Source organism: Rhinolophus ferrumequinum, chromosome 4, assembly GCF_004115265.2.
Source record: "Rhinolophus ferrumequinum isolate MPI-CBG mRhiFer1 chromosome 4, mRhiFer1_v1.p, whole genome shotgun sequence".
NCBI lineage: Eukaryota > Metazoa > Chordata > Mammalia > Chiroptera > Rhinolophidae > Rhinolophus > Rhinolophus ferrumequinum.
The window spans coordinates 46252624-46274725 of record NC_046287.1 but is presented as its reverse complement, the minus strand read 5'-3'; the positions used below and the strand labels follow the sequence as shown (position 1 = coordinate 46274725).

General features: G+C 33.9%; 1 protein-coding gene across 4 annotated transcripts in view; it reads left to right on the top strand.

Moving 5' to 3' along the window:
• The window catches only part of NALCN (sodium leak channel, non-selective), a 315292-nt gene that overhangs the window by 169944 nt on the left and 123246 nt on the right, over positions 1-22102 (top strand). For all 4 annotated transcript variants that reach the window (XM_033104832.1, XM_033104830.1, XM_033104828.1 and 1 more), the window contains exon 14: positions 19260-19397. In XM_033104832.1, coding sequence (XP_032960723.1) covers positions 19260-19397 — 138 coding nt within the window. The remainder of the gene's footprint in view (positions 1-19259; positions 19398-22102) is intronic.

Sequence of the window (22102 nt, the reverse complement as noted above, 5' to 3'; positions counted from 1 at the left end):
TCCACCACACCTTTCAAAGACAAAGATGGTTTCTATCTTGCTCATTAAATCCTCTGTGTTTAGCACAATACTTGCCACAAGGTAGTTATGAATAGGTTTTTGAAGAACGAATAATAATGCTGGACCAAAACAGACTTCTCTAATCTTTCCATGCTATATCAGGCTCAACATGCCAGATTCTTTGATTCTTTCTCCCACTGTTGTCCATTCTTCCAGGACCCCCATTAGCCTTATCACTGTCTTTACCCATACCCATCAGAAATGTCTGCATAATTCTCCCAGAATGCTTTGCAAGTAGCAGAAAACCTGACTCCAACTGACTAAAACAATTAGGAAATTTATCTCACAAAATTCAAGAGATTAGGTAGACTTCGGGAAGCAAAGACTCTGGATCATTCACTGAAATTCTTTTAAGTGTTGTTATGGAATGAATTATGGGCCCCAAACGACATGTTGAAGTCTTAACATCCAATACCCCCAAAATCTGATCTTACTTGGAAATAAAAGTAATCAAGTTAAAATGAAGTCATTTGGGTGGGCCCTAGTCCACTATGATTGATATCCTATAAAAAAGGGAGATTTGGACACAGACATGCACAGAGGGAAGATGATGTGAAACACACGTGGAGAAGATGGCCATGTGATTGGAGTGGTCCTACAAGCCAAGGACCTCCCAGGATTGCCAGACAACACCCAGGGCTAGAAGAGGCAAGGGAGGATTCTCTACTAGAGTCTTCAGGGGGAGGATCGTCCTGCCCACACACTGATTTCAGACTGCTAATCCTTAGTAAGAACTGTGAGATAATAAGTTCCTGGTTTTTTTAAGCCACCCAGTTTTTGCAGTTACCTTTTCTATGTGTTGTCTTCATGTGTTAGTAAAATAGATATAATATTTCCAGGTATCGTGATAAAATCTAGAGGAAGAAGGGGGTCATCTCTGTCCTGCTGTCCTTAGAAGCAAGGACTCGTTTTCCAGTACTACCTCCTTTCTTCCCCCAGCAAACTTGCTCTCATCTCTCATTGGCAGGATTGGGTAACTTGGTCATTCCTAAATAAATCATTGGCAAGATGGCTGGATTCTAAATGATAGGCTTAGATTAATTATATGGGAAGAGATGGATATTTCCTAGACAGCCACAAAAATCACTGCAATGGTCAGATCCAAAACCTTGACAAGATTTCTCTCTTTCATCTCTATCTCAAAGCTCCTATATGCCCTGTGCAAACAAGGTGTATAAATAGATACATGGTAGCAGGAGGGCTGGTATTTAATTTCTCTCACCAGAAGCATCTGGGCCCCCAGCTCCTTCCCAAAATGTCCAAATGGTACCTGTCAAGCAGCCAACATAGGGCCTGGCACATAATAGATTCCTGCTCCCCTTCTTTTTATAGCCATTGTCGCTTTCTGTCCTACACATCTGACATTTCCATCTTATCACCTCTACGAGACTACACATATCTTGAGGTTAGCAGCACTGGACCCCGGTCTTCGGACACCTCCCAAAGCATTTAACTCTGTGCCGTGGTGTCTGTAGCATCAAGAAGTAGAGTCAGGGCAGAAGCAGGGAAGCCTCTGCATACAATCCCATGAGATGGAGAAGGGGGCGATTGAAATTTTTTCAATGAAAAAAAAGGGTATGTTGATAGAATATAATAAAACAACTTTGTCATCTCAAGCCAATAACTTTCTCTTCTAATTTGGACCAAACAGACACACTGCTAAGTAGAAATAACAAGGAAGAGCAAGCCCTGCTGTGAAGCAATATCCTGCAGTTCCTGTTTGGTTGGGACTAATAGGTTGTTTAAAAGGAGAGCAATTTAGATTAAGTTTTCATGATGGAACAGCCTGTACATGTCATAAGACCTGTTGGAATAGGCAAGAGTCACTGGTCTTTCTGTAACAAAGACAAAAACAAATTCATGTTTCCCATAGTTGCCTGACAAGCAGTTTCACTATGGTCTTGTTCAGTTTATCCCTCCATTTATTATATAATATAAAGCAGCTTGCCTCTACGTTACTAAAATACAGGCAATAAACATCCACTGACATAATTAACCAGCTCAATATCTTTATTCCTTTTAATTTCCCACTAAAATAATAACGATCAGGCCTCATTTGTTTTGCAGTCTACAAATGGGGATCATTTTTATTCATAAATAATACACTCCATAACATGAAGTACTTGAGTTTTTATTTTATTTATTTGACATGTTTGCTTAATTTTCATTTTTTAAATGCTAATTACTTGCTCCGTTGAATTTTCACTTATAAAATCATGTCCAAAGCCGTTATTCAGTATAAGCAGTAAATGCTGTAAAATAATTACAAATTAATTCCCCCCTTCCCTCTCACCACCCAAAGGGTTAATCGTGCTGTTAGGTATGCTTAAGAATTAGTGAGAAATTTTAAGAAACAAGTTGCTCCTTAATTTTTTTTTATTATTTACCAGATGTGGTTAGTTTGACTTTATTTTTAATAAGTTCAAGGCTTATTTTATCTTCAGAAGTATAATTAGTTCAGTTACTATTGCTGAAATCTTTATTAATTTTTGTTGTATTGTTTGGTCTTTCTTATGTTTTTAATTTTTTTCATGAGATGTTTCAGACATGCAAGGAGATATAAAGAATCAAATGTATTCTGTGGCCGTACAGAGCTTAACAGCTCCCACACCTCTGACCTATAGAAACGGAGAGATAATAAGTTAGTGTTGTTTAAGCTGCTAAATTTGTGATCATTTGTAACACAAAAATAGAAAACTAACGTAGGTTTTAGATGTTTGTTTTTAATATTTGTGACTCCAAATACTGCTGCTCTGAACATTGCACATTGACTTGTGCACACATGAAATCTTGCACATGTAAACATTCCTTTAGGATATATAGCTGGGAATAGAATTGCTGAGTCTTAGAATAACAATATCTTCAATTTTAAGATATTTATAAACCTGCACTGCAAAGTACTTTTACCAATTTATCTGCTATCAGCAGTATGAGAATGTTCTCTACCTTACAACTCAGCAACACTTGGTTTTGTCAGGCTGTGTCTTGCTTTAAACATTTAGCTCTTCATTTAACCTAAACTGATATTTGTGGCTGCTGTGAATTGTTTCCATTTGGATAATGTATTGTCACAGTACTATTTAGGGACTAGTCTATCCATTCCTCTGCAGTTCTGCAGTGACAGCTGTGTCATAGTATGATTCCATATGTGTGTACCCCAGTCAAGACACACAAGCTCCCTTTTCATCACCTTTAGCCTCTGAAGTTTTTTTTTTCTGGTCAACCTCCAGAAAAGCCCAATAAGTATCCAGCTTTACTCAAGTATCTCAGTTGGCAGTTTCCACCTTTCAAGAGTCCATGACTTTGCCCCTTCTGCCTGACACAACATTAAAAACCAAAGTCTAGCAGAGATCATAAATCCCCTAGGATTGCCTTTCCTTGACTCAAGCAACTTATTAGTTTTTAGTCCTGGGATTTCCATTATTTTCTTGAGAGCTTAACTAGAATATTTGTTGCATTTTATCCAGAATTTCCTGGAGTTTCCTTTTTTTTCATATGTGATCAGACACTCACGTTCACTAATCGATTTTTAAGGAAAATCACCACTCTGATAACTGTCTTTCAGATGGATAGATTTTTTTTTTCTATAGGCCCAACCTGGCCCGGCCAGCCCATCTATCTTCATCATCTGCAGCCTCACATTTCTTTGCATTTGCTTGCATTATGGATATTGTCTCCTCTTGATTCTCACATCCTCATGTTTATGCTCCCTTAATCCACTCTGCCACTGAAATCTACTTTCCACAAAATATTGGATACATCCATTCACAATGAATACTAAATAAATCAGTATTTGTTTTTTATATGTCTATTTATTTATTTATTTTAATTAAAGTTTATTGGGGTGACAATTGTTAGTAAAGTTATATAGATTTCAGGTGTACAATTCTGTATCACATCATCTATATCTCACATTGTGTGTTCACCACCCAGAGTCAGTTCTCCTTCCATCACCATATATTTGATCCCCCTTACCCTCATCTTCCACCCCCCTCCCCGCTTACCCTCTGGTAACCACTAAACTATTGTCCATGTCTATGAGTTTTTGTTTCTTCATTTGTTTGTCTTGTTCCTTTGTTGTTTTCAATTTTGCAACAACATGGATGCTTCTTGAGATTATTATGCTAAGCGAAACAAGTCAGACAGAAAAAGTCGAGAACCATATGATTTCACTGATACGTATTTGTTTTGTTGTTGCTTGTAATCCAGTCAACATTCTCTATGTAGTGGAGCTATGAGGTGTACACATATGAACAAATGTACTAATTGCCCTCTTTAACTTATAACATAGTCGAGAATGTAAGGAAGAAATCATTTTATCCCATACTAGACACATAAGAACTTAAATTAGCCAGAAGGTGAAATATGATATCAAAGATATTCTGGAGAGTATTTAGAAACCTGGGAACCTATATGTGCTAAGCACTGTGCTTCCAACGATCATCTCATTTTAATAAGAAGATATTGCTTCCAGGGAAGGAGGTCTGCAAAGCTTTGTGATGAGTTGTCTTTGGGAGTGCATATGATTTCAACAGGTAAGGATGTGGACAGTGGCATTAGATGAGAGTATTCCATGTAAGGAACACAAAATGAGTAAATCACAGGGCACGGAGGCATGTATGAGAAAGGAACTGTAGTGTTGGTATAGAGCCAGATGATAAAGAGTCTTCACAGGTTGGGATTGTGGCACAGAGGAGCAATTGAAGATTTTTACCGCTTCTGTCCTATTTTTTTCCTGGAGAATATCAGAAGAGCTTCTAGAGGAAGTTTACGTAGGAGAAATGCTATTTCTCTGAGGAGGTATTTTCATTGAACAAAATTTAGTTTTTATTGACCAAAGACAAAAATTTATGATCATTTGTGGCATCTTCAGGGCAGGAGGGGAGGTAATTTTTAATTTTTCTATGTGGCCATTCTGTGGCCATACTGTGTCAAATCTTCCACAGTCTCTTAAAGTCGGTCCCATCTGAGGCTTTAGGCCAAATTGTCATCCATGCTTGAACATGGCTTTGCAATAAGATGTAAAATTGACTTTGGTTCCTATCCACAGTAATATCAGAGGGTTTTGGGGTTTTTTTGCTCCTATTTGAATTTATTTTGTGATTATTTTTGTGATTCATTAGTGGCATGGTGATAAAATAATATTCTGTGCACTTCCTTTTTTTTAAAGTTTTTGTTTGGCAGTTTTGTTTTTTTTTTAAGTTTCAGGTGTACAAAACAATGTAATAGACATTTATCATTTATCTCTCACACAGTGATAACCCCTTCCCCCCATCTACTACCCCTCTGACATCACATACAGCCATTACATTTCCACTGTCTCTATTCCTAATGCTAAACTCCACTTCTTGTAACCATGTGTGTGTGTGTGTATATATATATATATATATATATATATATATATATATATAAAATTGTAGTTGACATTCATTATTGTTCAGCTTCACTTCCTTTTAAAGGATGATTTTAATGCAGCATGAATCACATAGAGCTGGCCTTCGTTTCCTGTTGTGTGTTGATATCATTGGTCCACTGAACTGTAGTTATCGGAAACATCTTTATATTCCAGTCCCAGATGTGCACTCTTTAAGGGAGAACTTTTTTTGCACCTCATCATATTTTGGTAGTTTTCTATCAATGATCTTATTTGCAGTTTTCCAACTGCTAATTGCCATATCCCATTAATATTATTTTAATAATCAATCTACTCCATTGTGCCAACTTCAAAGCAAATGAGAACCATTAATGAGGAATATTTGTTTCAGTCAGTTAAAATAAGCTTCTGCTTCTGTAAGCATATTTCTACTGATGAAAAAGTGACTATATTGTTAAATATTTTCTTGAGTCTTCCCTACAAAAACAATACAGTCTATAGTCAGACATTTTAATTATTCTCTCATTATTCCATACAATTCCCCATCAATAAACACAGCATAATAGTACATCTCTTAGAGGATTATTAGGAGGGTTAATGGATATAATATATGCAAACTAGTTAACACTATGCCTTCAACAAGTAGTAGCAGTAAGTGTTATTCTTAAATGGCATGGAAATCCAAATTCTTAGTGTGACACACTGAATTCCTAGCAATAATCAGAGAGCCCAACAAACAAGGGTCCCTCAGTACATCATTGGGGCATTAACTCAATAGTAAGTACTCAGTTTTCTGTGTTGCTTTGAAAGTTTAAAAATAGGCCCCAATTCCAGTTTAGAATATTCTTTTTAGTTAGTCCTTTGCAACTTTCCACAAAAATGCAATAAGTAAAACATTATGATACAGAAAACAAAGACCAACTGCCAAATTACTGCCAGAATCTGAAATAGCTTATCATTAACTATTCCATCTATGGGACTAAACACAGTACCATTTAATGAGTGATATATAGATTTGTTCTTTCCCTACTGCCCACCCTGTGGGTATAACACTTAGAGTCTCAAAGAACCATGAGTCTGAGCTGCCTACTTTTGCAGAGGGCTCTCTCCAGGTTCTCAAACATCATCCCTATAAATCAACTTTAAAACCTAAATTTCCATGAAACATGATGTGATAAAGTATATGTGTGCACATAAGTAAGCAAGTAAGCATGAATAGAGCTGAATACATGTGTGTGCAGACTGGAGGATAAGAGGTCCAGGGAAGCTGTTCTAGGCAAATGGAAGTAAATAGGTGCATGCTATAATCTTGAATTGTGCAATACAGAAGGGGAATAACAATACAAGTGGGGACTAAATATAGAAAAAAAACCTCGTAGTTAGTTTTGGATTAGGTCTGTAGTATTGCTTCTGTTATTTTTTTTGGTATTTTAGTTTTTCATATGCCATTCAATTCAGAGTTCCAGGGAAAACGCAGTAGGCAAAGAACAAAAATCCCCCCTCAATCCAACAGAAATGCATTTCTGTGAATAAAAACTCTAAAACTTTAACAATAAAGTGTGCATATTAATGTGCATGATCAAAAAGAGAATTTCACTAACAGTGTAGACGAATGTCACATTTTCAGTTTCTTTGGATAAGCTACATCATTTCAGGTTGAATACAAAGAGGAAGTAGAACCAATAGGGAGGTTATGGATAGATACAGCAAAATAAAGGAAAGGAGACTCTATCTTGGAGTGTGAGGAAGAATACATTTCTGCATTATTTAGCTGAATAAAAATTTTTAAAGTAGTCTTAAAATTGCTGCCAATTCAACAATGCCTGAAAAGATATGTTTATTATATTTTGCCTTATTCCAAAAAGAATATAATGTGTCCAGAAAGGATTATAGCCAGGTCAAATAAATTTAAGCAAAATTTAAAATAATTAATATAAACAGAAAACAAAATCAAAATTACCATAGAAGCAAAAATGAAACCCAAAACACAAAAGCTCACCATGAGGATATCCATATTTCCTGGAGTTTGGACACAATTGTGATTCTTAATTTTCCTAAAATAGGTAGATAGGTAGGTAGATAGATAGATAGATAGACAGATAGACAATGATTATGAGGTAAAAACAACTAGTTCCTGGAGAAGCATAATTAGACCTGGTTAAATTTAGAAAGACATTTCCCTAGATGTCATTATTATTAATGGTAGTAATTACTATATATGAGTAATTTTTACATACGAGGCCCTTATAACAAGAACTTTTTAAAGGTAGATATATATAGAGAAAAAGAGGTGCAGATATATACATACATAGATATCCACATATATCAAAAATTTGTGAGAACCAACAAAAAATATGTTAGGGTACAGTAATTTAAAAAATATGATGAATGGGCAAACTCGTATATTCATTTAAAAATATATATATGAAAAGAAAGTATCACGTGAATGATCAAAAGACTAATTATTATTAAATAAGTAATGTTGGGGATACCAGAGCCCCTTCATACTATGTGCCAAAATTCTTTCCTGATGAATTAGAGCAAGGATATTTAACATGTGAAAACCTAGAAAGCAAAAAGAAAACACCATCTTTCATCTTGGATAGTCAAGGACTTAAAGGAGGCTTAAAAGGAGGATATATTTGAATTTTGAAACAAGTGAAAATATTGCCATAAACAATTTTTAGAAACAAAAGGAAAATAGGAAGATACAACCTTATTTATAATGAATGCCAATAAGAATATGTTAAATGGACAAGGTTTATTTGCTACTTTTGTTTTGGGTTAGTGATTATGTGCACTGCTGGCAGAAACCCTGTCACATATTACACATGGAAGTGAACCTTTGTGTAACTCTCTGGGAAAGCTTTTCATTATATATCAAGGCACTAAAAATCATTTTTACCCTTTGATCTAGTAATTGCTTTTCTAGAAATCTACTCCAAGAAAATATCGAGCTGCACACCAAGATTAATCTTCAAAAAATGCTCTTTTGTAGCATTATTTACCATTGTGAAAATTTTGAAACAATTTTAACGTCCAAACATAACAGAATGTCTAAGTAAATTTTTTTAAATTTTTATATGGCATATTATACAGTTATCAAAACTATATTTTTACAGAGTAATTAATAAGTTAAGTCATGAATGACATAAATGGTGATGATAAAAATTTAAGCAAAAAAAGAATAATGCAGCACTATTTTTGCAGCTGAATTCAATTTTGTCTCATATATATATATGCGCCTAGGAAAAAGCTGGAAGAATTTTCAAATTCTAAAACAAATTTAAAAAAATATATACAACCTGTTGTTTGAATTATAAGTAACTTATTTTATTCTTTATACCTTTTGATATTTTCAGATTTTGTAAAATGAATGGCATCTTGGTTTAAAAAAAGGAGCTAGGTAGGTAGATAGATAATAGATTGATACATGATGATAGATAGATAGATAGATAGTACATATTACTAAATAGATTATATTATGTATCTATTAACCTATATAAGTATATATACTCTTAACAGAGATATGCAAGTTGTATAAGACTAATTTTAGTTATATAATAACACTAATTTTAGTTTATGACTTGTCAAATCAGCTTTATATATTAACATCAAATAATTTCAAATAAATATTTATTTGTAAACAACTATCAAATTTATTTTCTAGATATTAGAGTACTAAATGAGCACTATCAAAATCAAAGCAAGGCTTTGAAATTTATGTTTGTAATAGAAAAGAGCAGACAATATAATCTGCAGTAAAGCTCTTTATTTGAGAACTTGGACAGTGAAGAGAAATGAGAAATCAAAGCTGACTAAAAGAGAGCAAACCATAAATAATGTTTTTAACGTGCAAAAATATAAGCACTTCTTGAACAAGCTGCTTCTATTTGAAGTCAAATAGAAAACGCTTGTTCTTGAGCACAGTTATATAAATGGATAGTAAAAAAACACTGAAATTTCCTATGTAGGTTCTGTTGTATTTTCGTTATATGTTTTTTTAACAAATCTTCAGCTTATTTAACAATAAGACATGTATCTGTTTTTAGGAGCACTATCTATTTTGTGTATGTTACTAAATCTTTATTGCACCAAAAGTAAAATAACAACTTTCATCTGCAATTTTATAGCACATATTTGCCAATGAAACGCATCATTTACATTATGAAAATTTAATATGATTGACATTAGCAAAATAGCTAATTAAGAAATAGGGCATAAATACTTCAAGAAACTTGACAGTCTGTCCTATGAAGAAAATTAATTCAGATGTCTTCTATTTGCATAAATCTCCAGGTCTCATTTTCACAGCTGTTTGTTCTGTCATCTAGATGGTTGCATTTCAATATTATTTTAACATAATCGGTGGGAAGTATACCTTGCAACTAAAAATATCATGCTCTGCAAAAAAGATTGTTAGGGGAAAATGTAAGTTCATTCAGTTCATCTTGATCTTTTTTCCCTTAAAATAAATGTTCTAATGTAGGAACTTTAACATTTCAGTCTTTAATTATGAAAATACTTTTATTAAAATACAGTCCTTTATTTTAGATTCTCATGAAAATGAAAAGATTATGCCCTTTTCATATGGAAAATATTAATGAGTGGAGCTTATTTTAGCAAAGAATAAAAAATGCTGGTGATATCTACTTTTCATTAATCAGTTGAGCATAATATGGAGTTTCAGTGTGTACCAGTGTGTAGCCAGTGCTGTGATGGACAAAGGAGGTAAAAATTTTTAAATAATCCTTAGACTGGGTATGTATACTGTTTGTTTTAGTAATTCAGATAATGAAAAGAGATCAACATTTATTAGATCTCACGATGTGTTGTACCTGTAATGTCCCAAAGAGCAGTAGGAAATTGAAGTCAACAGATTCCAGCCTAGAGACCTGGCAATACCATTTGCTACTTGCAGGCTTTGGTTAATCATTTAAGGCTTCTGCACATCAGTGTCTCCATCTATAATAGGGGCTACAAGATGTACAGTAACGATTCACAAGGTTATTGCGAATAGTATTCTAAATAATGGACAATTAACTGCTCTTGGGGCAGTAAAGCACCATACAAATGCTAGTCATGGCTCAGTGTCTCTTCCATCATTTAATCTTACCCTGAAAGAAATCCTAGGATACCGTAAAAATCCATGATTTTGTCTACATTGTCTTTTCTGGTGATATGTGTAAAAGTTAACCAAAGAATGGCTAACATTTAAAAGAAAAGAAACAATCAGATACACCTACACACATTTTTATAACTAGAACAAGATTCACTGGTTTTTGCAAATGAGCTTCTGCCATCTTTCCTTTTACTCTTGAAATTATTTTTAAGTGTAGACTCTACTTAAAGTAATTTGCTCCTGGAATAGGCATAATGTTTTGATGTCTGCTTTGCTTCTAATTACGTTCAAGCTCACTTTGACATTTAAGGCCAATTACATTAGTCTAGATTCAGTAAGACTTTTCCATAGTAGTCTAAAATTTGACCAATAAACAGGCTTTTCCTCCCTCTCTCTTTTTATTCATTTAAATGGAATGCTTTGCAACAAGCATATTTTAGGAATTATGAAAGCAAATAATGTGGGTTCATTTTGGAAAAAAGCAAAGAACTGTTTGGCCTTTCTTGCCAACATAAAAGGCAGTCATGGAATTAATTGAAACCACCAGTTTCAACTTTATTTCTTTCTAAACCAAAAAGAATAAGGCATAAAATAATCATTTTACAGATTCATATTTTAAATATTTCACTTATTGACTACAAAGGTAATTGATTCCAACAGATCTCAAATTCCAAAGGAGTTCACATATATAAAGAGACATATATGGCACCAAAAACTTTTCCATTTAAAAGTCACTAATAGCTAAACTCTCCAGAACAGAGCCCTACAACAAAATTTAGTCGGTGTTCCATTGTGTTTTAAGATTCCAGCATATGGACTTAGGACAGAGCACAGCACCTAATTTGGTTAGCTGCCTATTTTCATTCCACTTACTAACATCACAATTTTTACTATTTATTAAATGAATACTCTGATGAGTTGACAGTACCAAAAGACACTGTAAAGGCAATTTATAGTATCTACTAATAACAAAACATTCACTGTAGCCTTTTTCTATAATTTGTATAGGTCAGATTTCGTCTGGGAAATTGGACTGGAAAGCACATCATATAAAAACAAAGATTTCCAAATGGTTGTCAGTACTGATTAATAATAATAGATCATAAAAAGTGGGCACTTATAGCTAGATGAAATCTTAGGAATCATTTAGTTCAAAAATGAAATAAAATGATGCCATCAAAAACACTGTCACACTTTCAAAATTATGTATCTAAAGGAAATATCTTCTTACAAATATAAATGGTTTATTCTATATAATTTTCTTCTTTATAAAAATGGAATCACACTGTGTTTGACATAAAAAGTTTTATCATAAAAAATATATAGGAATTCCTAAAAGTTTAATTAGTGTAATAAAGGTTTCTCCTTTGGACAAATTCTTTAAAATAGATTTTTTAAATTATTATTAAAAATATTATTTGTATAGTGTTTTTCTATGTTTCAGTAAAGTTTTTTCTTTTTTTATTATTATTAGTTTCAGGTGTACAAAACAATGTAATAGTTACACATTTATGCCCCTCAACAATCTACTACTCCTCTGACATCATACATAGCTGTTACAGTTCCACTGACTCTATTCCCTATGCTGTACTCCATATCCTGTGACTATATATGTATATATATATATATATATATATATATATATATATACATACATATATATATCACAATTTATATATAAAATTATAGTTAACATTCATTATTATTCAGCTTCAGTTGTACACTGCAGTGGTCAGCCATCAACACCATCCATGAAGTGGTCTCCCTAACAAGACAAGTATCCATCAGATACCCTACAAAATCTTTACAACATTATTGATTATATTCCCCAAACTGTCTTTAGTATCCCCATGGCATACAGTGCTTAGTGCTTTAATGTTTACAAAGTACTCACACATACTTATTTTGATTCTCAAAACAGTCTTCAGAAAGTGATGATATTATCATACATTTGAGAAAGATTGATGTCGTCTTCATCAAAGATAGGTGTTTTACCCATATCCATTAGGCCAGTCAGCAATTTCATCCTAAACTCAGCCTGTGACTACAGAACTGAAGGCTTGATTCTTTACCTCTCTGCCCTATGACTCCCAGAGGGTCGTAGTCTTTATTCTCAACCCATCCAACCTCTATCTTAAACCGCAGTCCTTCAGCTGTCCCTTGTAGGAAGGTCATCATCTTTTGAGAGTGAAGGCAGAGATGAGGGGGCCAAAGTTAGAAGTTTTGAAAAGCTCGTGGCTGTTACTGCATTCATGGAAGACAACAAAGAAGCTTGCCAGGCAGTGCTGGGGCCCCTTTGGAGGCTGTGGTAGAAAGGAGCCCATTTCTCTGTGGTATATCTTCCTCCACAGTGCAGCTGCGGGGTACATACAGCCATGGAGAATTAGATTCACCTAGGACTTAGCATTTTTCATGAGAGTTTGGCAAACAAGACAGAGAAATGGAGTTGGGAGAACTGAGAAAAGTGTAATTGAATTGATGGATCATGAAATTCCATCTAAACCAGAGAAGGAGGGATTTAAAGTCAAGAGATGGCTACTGCTGATGACTTTACAGTACTGTATTTGTACTCCAAGTTCAAATCCACAGTATTTGTGTTTATGGACAACTTAGAGCCACAGTAAGGCTTAGCTATTGTAGGTTTTTAAATGCACTTAATGTCATTTTTATTGATTTTTTTACAGCCCTTAATTTTCCATAAGACCTTGATCTTGTCAGTCATGATTTTGCCAATCAATGCACGTTTTTGAAATTTAACTCTAACATTAGCTTTATCCAACATTTACTATATTTCAATTATTTTAAATACTGGAAAAGCTTTGAATATTTGAGTAAGTTTTAAATAAAAAGAATGTATACAACAAAATATTACAGGATTATAAAGTCAGTGGGATTTTCAGAAGGTAAAATTCCTCCATATGTTATTGCTATTTGAGTGGGAAAAAAAGAAGCATGGATATTGAGTAGGTGAATAATTAAGGCAACGAAAGCCAAAAAAGGTGTCACTTTTGCACTCAGTGAATACCATCAAGGCAGGGACACTCTCAGTAAAAATGTTGAGCTCCTATATGTTGTCAAATAGATTTCATTTTGAAAGCAAACCTTTTGTAGAGGAACAGTTTTTGAAACCAGCTAAAGATAAATAAAGTAGATGCAAATGATATTGTAAAATGAAAATTGTACATCAATAATGTTGGTTATATTCTTCACCATTTTTAATAACTTCTGAATGTGTATATTTTTAAAGTAAGAGAAATAGATGTTTCTACATGTATTTTAATGCAAAAAGCATATTAAGTAAAAAGTAATTTACAAAAAAACATATGTTCACACAAAAACCTTTACATGAATGTTCATAGTAGCATTATTGATAATAGCCAAAAAAGGATGGTTCAAGTAAACTGAATGAAATTGGGCCAGATGCTGAGCAATTAGTGGAAAGTAAGAAAGGGGACTCCATTTAACCTTGAATATTTACCTTCTAGTACCATACACATCATAATATTGGTGCCTTGAAGGAGGATGTATTGTCTTAAAACAATACAGGGCTTGACAGTGAACAATATTTTCATAGTCAACATATTGACTTTCGGTCTATTGATTATCAACATACTGACAAGCATGGAAGACCCAATTATGACTGAAGAACAAAATGTAAATATTGTTGAACTTGAGGATGTTAAATGAACACATGACCAAAGATGGAAATGAAAGAAGAGGAAGGTAGTGGGATGAGTAGTAGTGCTGAGACCTTCATCTTATATAGGGAGATGGCTTGCCATTCTGTCAGAATTTGGTGGAATAAGAAATAGAGATTTATGTACAAAATGTGGGAGTGGTCAAAAGAAATGGGGAGTGATGTTTGCCTGAACTAAATCTTCACATATAGCAGAAGTCTATGTCTAAAGTGGATCAATTAAGAAATACTGAATAGGAATATGGATAGCACCACCAGAAGTGAAACACAAATGGTTAAAAATGGTGACCTCTGGGAAGTGGGACTGAGGTACTTGGGCATACAGCTGTTGTTTATTATTCATTAAGAAACTCATCATCAGGCTTCCTTACTATGTAATGTTTTAATCCTGTAGTATCACCTTGATTTAAATTTTGAAAAATAATATTAAGAATGAGCTTAACAAGAAATGTGCAGAAACTATCTGAGAAGAAATTTTTGTTCAGAATCATGAATAAAGATAATAAATGGAAAGATAGGCCTTTCTTCAAGATCGGAAGGTAAACTGAGAACAATATCAACTTTTCTTACATTAATGTGATCTGAATAAAACAGGAGGACATTTTAGGAAAATTAACAAAAATAAATAAAAGAATTCTGAGAATATAAAGAAAATATAGATTTTTCAACTAAATTGTGTTGAGTCAACTTAATCACCTACTGAGAAAAAAAAAAAGATTCATTTCTGTCTCTTTTCTTATACCAAAATAAATTCCAGATTTAAACTGATTTAAATAGTGATTTCTGATTCAACATGTTAAACATAACAAAATAAGGAAACTATAAACCTACTGCATAAAAATATGGGTACATGTATATCTAACCTTGCAGTGAGAGAGGCTTTTTAAGCAAAATAAAAACACCTTAAATAAAAGGAATGGCAAATTAGACCACATAGAAATTAAAAATTTATGTTTGCAAAAATATTGTGAATGGATAAGAAAAAAAATCCATGAAACATATATGACAGGTAGAAGATTTGTTTTCTTAATTTATAAAGAGCTGGTAGAAACCAACAAGGGGCAAAATGGTCAACAGGATAGGAAAATGACATAATAAAAGGGAAAGTTGTCCAAAGAAAAGAAACAACTTCCTCTAGGCCAGGGGTGTCCGGACTTTTTCAACGTTTTTCACCAAGGGCCATATGCGGTAAAATACACACACAGCCGGGCCACTCACTCGAGGTGAAGTACGTATTGCCTCACCTGGTTTATTTAAGTGAACTGAATTTATGTTTGGAATTTGCTGTGGGCCAATTAACAATGGATCATGGGCCGCAGTTGGCAAACAGGCCGCAGTTTGGAAACCCCTGCTCTAGGCCTTTGTTCATCACCCCCTTCTCCACCATTTAAATCCTACTCATCTTCCTTATCAGAGTCAATTGCCATCATTTTCCCAAACCTGTTCTTGACTTATCTAAGAGGAATACATTGATCCTTCTAACTTACTTGTTGGTAGCTTTGCTACATTTCTCTTACACACCATATTTTTCACTTTTCTTATAGCTGGTCATGTTCATCTTTTTCTTCCACTCTTGATTATAAATTTCTTAAGAGAACAAACCGTGTCTTCCTCATCTCAATCCTCAACACTTCAAACCTTCAGAAACGACTAATAATCCTTGTTTGAATTAATAAACTAAGCAGGTTCTTCAAGGAACACAGGTCTTGCAGATAATGTAAGTCAGTAAAGGTCCTGGATTCACTAAACTATCATTTGGATTTAAATTTCTGGATAAAATCTCAGCAAAACTGATAAGGCACCTTTCATGCAAGACACAAATTAATTTTCTGTCTATGATAAAAGTATTTCATGGCATTCCCTTTCATTGGTTCATTTATGTAAGTAGCTATAAACACAGAAATTGCATTGTAACAGGAAACTTTGCTCTCGAGTATAGTTCACAGCATCTCACAATATGAACTTTCAGGTGTCTGAGCTATGCAGAAATGAGATTTTTTTTCTTCTAAGACTCTGAGAAGAGTAGAAGATAACACCAATGTTCTTGCCCACATTGCTTATCTCACGGCAACAGGTTACAGTTCCATAGCTCCACATTCCCGAGCATTTGCTGAATGTGTAATAGCTGAGTGTTCATGAAAGATAATGCAGTAGATGAAAACAAATTAAATTGGTTTGTGCCCAAGGCAGCTGAAAGGTACACCTGAATTTTTGGTCTCTAGGTACCAAAAATAAATCTTGTGGGCTTAATCACAAGCTTTTCTGCTACTTTTGGAGAAAGAAATCCATGTCCAATAAGATTCCTCTTATACTTGTAGGTGTTTTGATTCTTCCCACATTGCTATTGAATCTTTGGGATGTACACGCACTTTCACACAGGTGACATTTCCATTGAAGAAAATACATCAGTCTGATATATATATACATATATACATATATGTGTGTGTGTGTATAAAACAACGTGTGTATATATATATATATATATATATATATATATATATATATATGTATATATATATACACACACACACACACACATATATATATGAATCACTTTTGGAATTTTTTTCCTTGCCTTTAGAGGTAATAAATATTCAACAGGAAAAAAAATACAGGGAAAAAATAATTGCCCTCAATGATAAGTCCTGGCACACTTACGAGATTAAATGATGTGTTGAAAATTCTCTGAAGCATTTTTACGATGAGTTAAAGCTAATATTTTCTTAGGCACCTTTTCAAGGAAAGTATTATTTTGTCCTTGGCTGAGTTCAAGTGTCAATAGCAATGTATTTCATACTTTTATGAGCAAAACACTTTGTAGGGTAATGAGATTATAGGAAAATTAACTCAAGAAGAAGTTAAGATTTTTTACACATGGACAAAGGGAAGTAGAAAAACTTATCTCCTATTTCAAGATTCATTTAAAGAAAAGGGTAAACAGGGTCAAATATATGGTGATGGAAAGAGAATTGACTCTGGGTGGTGAACACACAATGTGTGATATAGATGATGTATTACAGAATTGTACACCTGAAACCTATGTAACTTTACTAACAATTGTCATCCCCAATAAACTTTAATTAAAAAAAAAAAAAGAGTATTCGCTCCTTTTTTCAAATGGGTCCACTATGTGTTGGGCATTGAATGCCTTACTTCTTTTTTTATTCTTTAAATTAAAGTTTATTGGGGCGACAATTGTTAGTAAAGTTACATAGATTTCAGGTGTACAATTTTGTAATACGTTATCTATATCTCACATTGTGTGTTCACCACCCAGAGTCAGTTCTCTTTCCATCAACATATATTAGACCCCATTTACCCTCTTCTAGAGCCCCTCTCCCCCCTCCCTCCTTACCCTTACCCTCTGGTAACCCCTAAATTATTGTCTATGTCTATGAGTTTTTGTTCTTTCAGTTGTTTGTCTTGTTCTTTTGTTGTTTTCGATTTATATACTACATATCAGTGAAATCATATGGTTCTCTACTTTTTCTGTCTGACTTATTTCGCTTAGCATTATAATCTCAAGATCCATCCATGTTGTCACAAATGTTCCTATATCATCTTTTCTTATGCCAAATAGTATTCCATTGTGTATATATACCACTTCTTTATCCATTCATCTATCGAAGGACATTTTGGTTGTTTCCATGTCTTGGCCACCGTAAATAAAACTGCAATGAACATTGGAACACATTTGTCTTTATGGATAAATGTTTTCAGATTTTTTAGGTAGTTACCCAGGAGAGGGATTGCTGGGTCGAATGCCTTACTTCCAAAAAAGTTAATTATCTCTAGGAAAGGAGAGAGCTTACTGCCTGGGAAATAGTGATTCAAGACATCACTGAACACAGGAAGCAATACTTGGAAAAGTACTTACTTTAGAGTCAGAATGCCTGACTAATACTTCTGTTAGTGCCACAAATTAATAGAGTGACTTTGGGCTGATCACCCTATCATCCTTTAGACTCCTTTTCCTTATCTTCAGAAAGAAAAGAGTCAGATTAGATTATTTTTAAGATCCCTTTTGGCTCTAAGATCCTAATCAGCATAGCAGAGTTTTGTCTTGGGCTCAGTTCATTTTTGTATTATGCTGGGCTTTATTTCTCAGAATCCTGATACCTGAGAATTCAATTTAAGTCTTCATTGTATTAAGGCCTATAAAGATGCCTTTAAAGAGTAACTAGCTTCCAATTTCAACTTTCCCCATACAGCATCATAAATTCTCATTAAGAATCTTTTATTGATCATTAATGTATATGGAATACGTGAGTTAGAGATGCCTATGTAATCATATAATAATAAGAAAAATATGTAAGAATGGAACTAATCAAAGATCTTTGCAGAGACTTTGAGTCCTTTAGCTTGGCGGGCTTTTATTGGAGTGCTCTATATTTTTTCACTTTGGTTTTATCCATGGTCTTCACTCTCTGCCTTGAAAATAAGAAAAATAATGAAAAATGTATTTGCCTTTATTAAGTTGCTCAGCATGGCAATATCATTTAGAAATATTTCTTTTCTAAAGAGTCTCATTTTTTAATATAACAAATACCATGATAGATGATTATTATAAAAGTAAAATTAAGGTTGTTCTCATATGCCTCTAGACAATTAAATGTCATGCATTATAAAAATAAGTTGCACTTAGCAGGAAAAAACTATATAGTAATCTGTTGGAAATGTTAAATAGCTTATTTAGAGGAGGAAAAAAAGGCAAACAAGCGAAGGTCCTGAATTTTTTTCTAATTTTCTCAATAGTATTTTCCACCAACAACGCTAATTTTAATTCATGTCAATTATTTTAGTTTTCTGAATGATTAGATGTCAAGTTTTTAGAATCTTTCATTCTCAGACCTTTCCCACCAGTTGAATTAAGGCTGTTTTTCCCCTGATCAATCAGATAAAAATCAATAATATAAAGATCAAAGTCGTCAAACACCTTATGCTAATTTTAAATTGCATGCCAGCCTAAAGCTGTTGCTTAATACCTTCATTCTTTTCCTCTGTAGGCATTCATGTCCATGTTCCAGATCCTTACCCAGGAAGGATGGGTAGACGTAATGGACCAAACTCTAAATGCTGTGGGACACATGTGGGCACCCGTGGTTGCCATCTATTTCATTCTCTACCATCTCTTTGCCACTCTGGTGAGTTTAGCACTTTTTTTCAGTTATATCTGGGAATTCATAACGGGATGAGCACCAACAGATTTTTGGCCTATTTTCAATTTCAGAATGAAAGCCAGGAAACCACTATAGTTGTATGATGTCCCTTCCATTCTAAATTTCTATGAATCAGAGAACTCCTTGAACTGATTTCAGATGTAGGTAAGATGTTGTGTACATCAGGTACAGGTGTTTGCATGAGGGAAAACAAGACAAAACAAAATAGAAATCTCACATTAGCATAGCAATTTAATTATCTCTAGGCATTCACACCCCAGATGATCTAAGGATCAAACCAGAACTACATTATTGTTTTCTTTTAATCATGGAGAGACACTCTCTTCAATTTCACTTCTTCTTCTCAGCTGTAATTAAACTGAAGATGGAAGCTGGAGACCTCAGGGTGCAGTCAGTTAATTAGAAACCAGCTCAGTGTTTTCATGCTATGTGCGACTGAAACAAACACATGAGAAAAAAATAAAATGTATAGCTGCAAATATTGTAAAAGCACAATAAAAACTGAATAATTGACTTCTGTCACAGTTTTCTCTTCGATATTATTTCCATTAAGAAGAAAGAAAAAAAATTATGAAATGCAGCCTATGACATGCTAAGATATATAATTCTCAGGTCTTTCTAATGTCAAATATACGTTTCTATGTAATAGATTTGTGCACATTTAAGAAGGAAACGTAAGCTCTACTCTTATGTTAAAAGTTCCAAGTTAAGGAACCAAAATATTACCCTTTATTAGGAACACATGAAATAAAAACAACTGTTACTTTTACTAAGAGGCAAAATGTTTTACAACTTTATTCCTAATACTAAGAATAACCAAGTTAGATAATAGTCCCATGTTACAGATGATGAAACTGAGGCTCAGAAGAGTTAAGTAGTTTTCCCAATGTTACATAGTGTAAATGTCAGAACATTCCCAGGTCTTCCTGGTCTCAAAGCCCGTGGTTTTGTTGCTGCTTCCCTAGATTATGAAGCTTACCATTGTCACTGAAAATGTCTGCCCAAGACATTTTCAAACCTCTGCAACAAGAGTCACTAAAATAAAATAAATTGCAGATGAGTTGTAAGGTCCCTTCCAATTCCAAATATCTATGAATCAAATAAGTGCTTGAGAAACTAGATGTTAAATTAGAGGTTGCATTTGCTATAGGCAAAGACTTTCAAAACAAAAACATGTTCATCAAAAAGTATATAGGATATAGTGTTACATGGTATAAAGCCTTGGGTTCAAACAGTAGAACCCCAAAGAAATAGTTTTGGCATTTTTTTATATGGGGTAAGTAAAAATATTCACGAAAGGAAAGAAGATTGAGTAGTGGAAATGGAGGCCTGTCTTCCAGAGCCAAATCTGACTGTGCTGGTGTTTACGGGACAGGTGGCCCTGAGGTCCTTGCATCCTCCATTCCAGGACCGTTAAGTCTGTGTCTGTTGTTCATTCATTTATTATTCATTCATTCACTAACTCACTCATGAATTCAACTAATGTTTAGTAAACATCTACTATGTATTTAAGTTCCTTCAAAGCTAGGAATAGCTTGGAGAGTATGTATTGATTACAGGTTAAATGCAAGATAAATATGATTGAAATCATCAATGTATGGGGATAATCTATCCAATTGTTTTTCTATTAAAACAATATAATTATTTGCTATCCTCATTGCAAATTTTTTACACACGGATATAGACTTGATCCTTAAGTCAGAGACTCACACAGTATAAAAGCAGAAAGAAAAACTATCTCGCCTAGTAAATTATTTAGCAAAGTGAATTTTTTTTAAGTGAACTTCTGCAGGGATTGCTAATATAATGAAATATTATATTAAATCTGATACACAGACTTCTTGGGCAGTCTGAATTTTCCTTATTGGGCCAAAAATATGGCCATAACTGTGGAACACTGGAGCACTCCCAAGGCCTCCTGAGGTTTCTTTCACCTGAGCCTTCAGGAATTCACAGAGCACAGCTTGAAAACACATATCTAATTTCATCCCTTCATTCTACTGATTTAAGTATCTGCTCAAAACTTTTACTATCGTTTTTATTGTGATTTCCAAAAAGTAGTTTTTAGTTAAAACTGAGTATTGAAATTGTTTGTTCTTTTATTTGTAATTTTCTTTAAAAACTCTGTAAAGCAATTGAGAATTTAAAAGTCAGTGAGGACAGTCTGGTAAATATAGTGGAGAACAAGAGCATGGACTCGGAGTTCACAATGTAGAGACGGGTTCTAGTTCTGCTGCCCACTAGATGTGTGACTGGAAGAAGCAGACAACTTCCCTAATCTCTGTCATGTTATATAGGAAACTGAAAATAATGATGCCCCACACCGAGCATCCAAGGTTGCCATCTCCATGGGAGTTGAGATTGTATTTGGGGGGATGGTTTAGCCATGAAATAAGAGGATTCTCGTAGGTATCACCAACACCAAGTTAGTTCCTTTATGTTAAGTAAGATGGTGTGTGCATTTGAAGCTGTATATTAATAAATGCTAAATGTTTTTATGTTAGTTCAGCTATTTATAATTTATAGATATAAAATATTATTGATCGGTGTGAATAATGATTATTCCTGGACCAAGTTCCTGTCTCCCTTCTTCTTTTTTCCCCCACATCCCTTCTCCCAGACAGTGACTATGATGAAATGGGTGTGAATCCCTCTTCCAGTTTTAAATG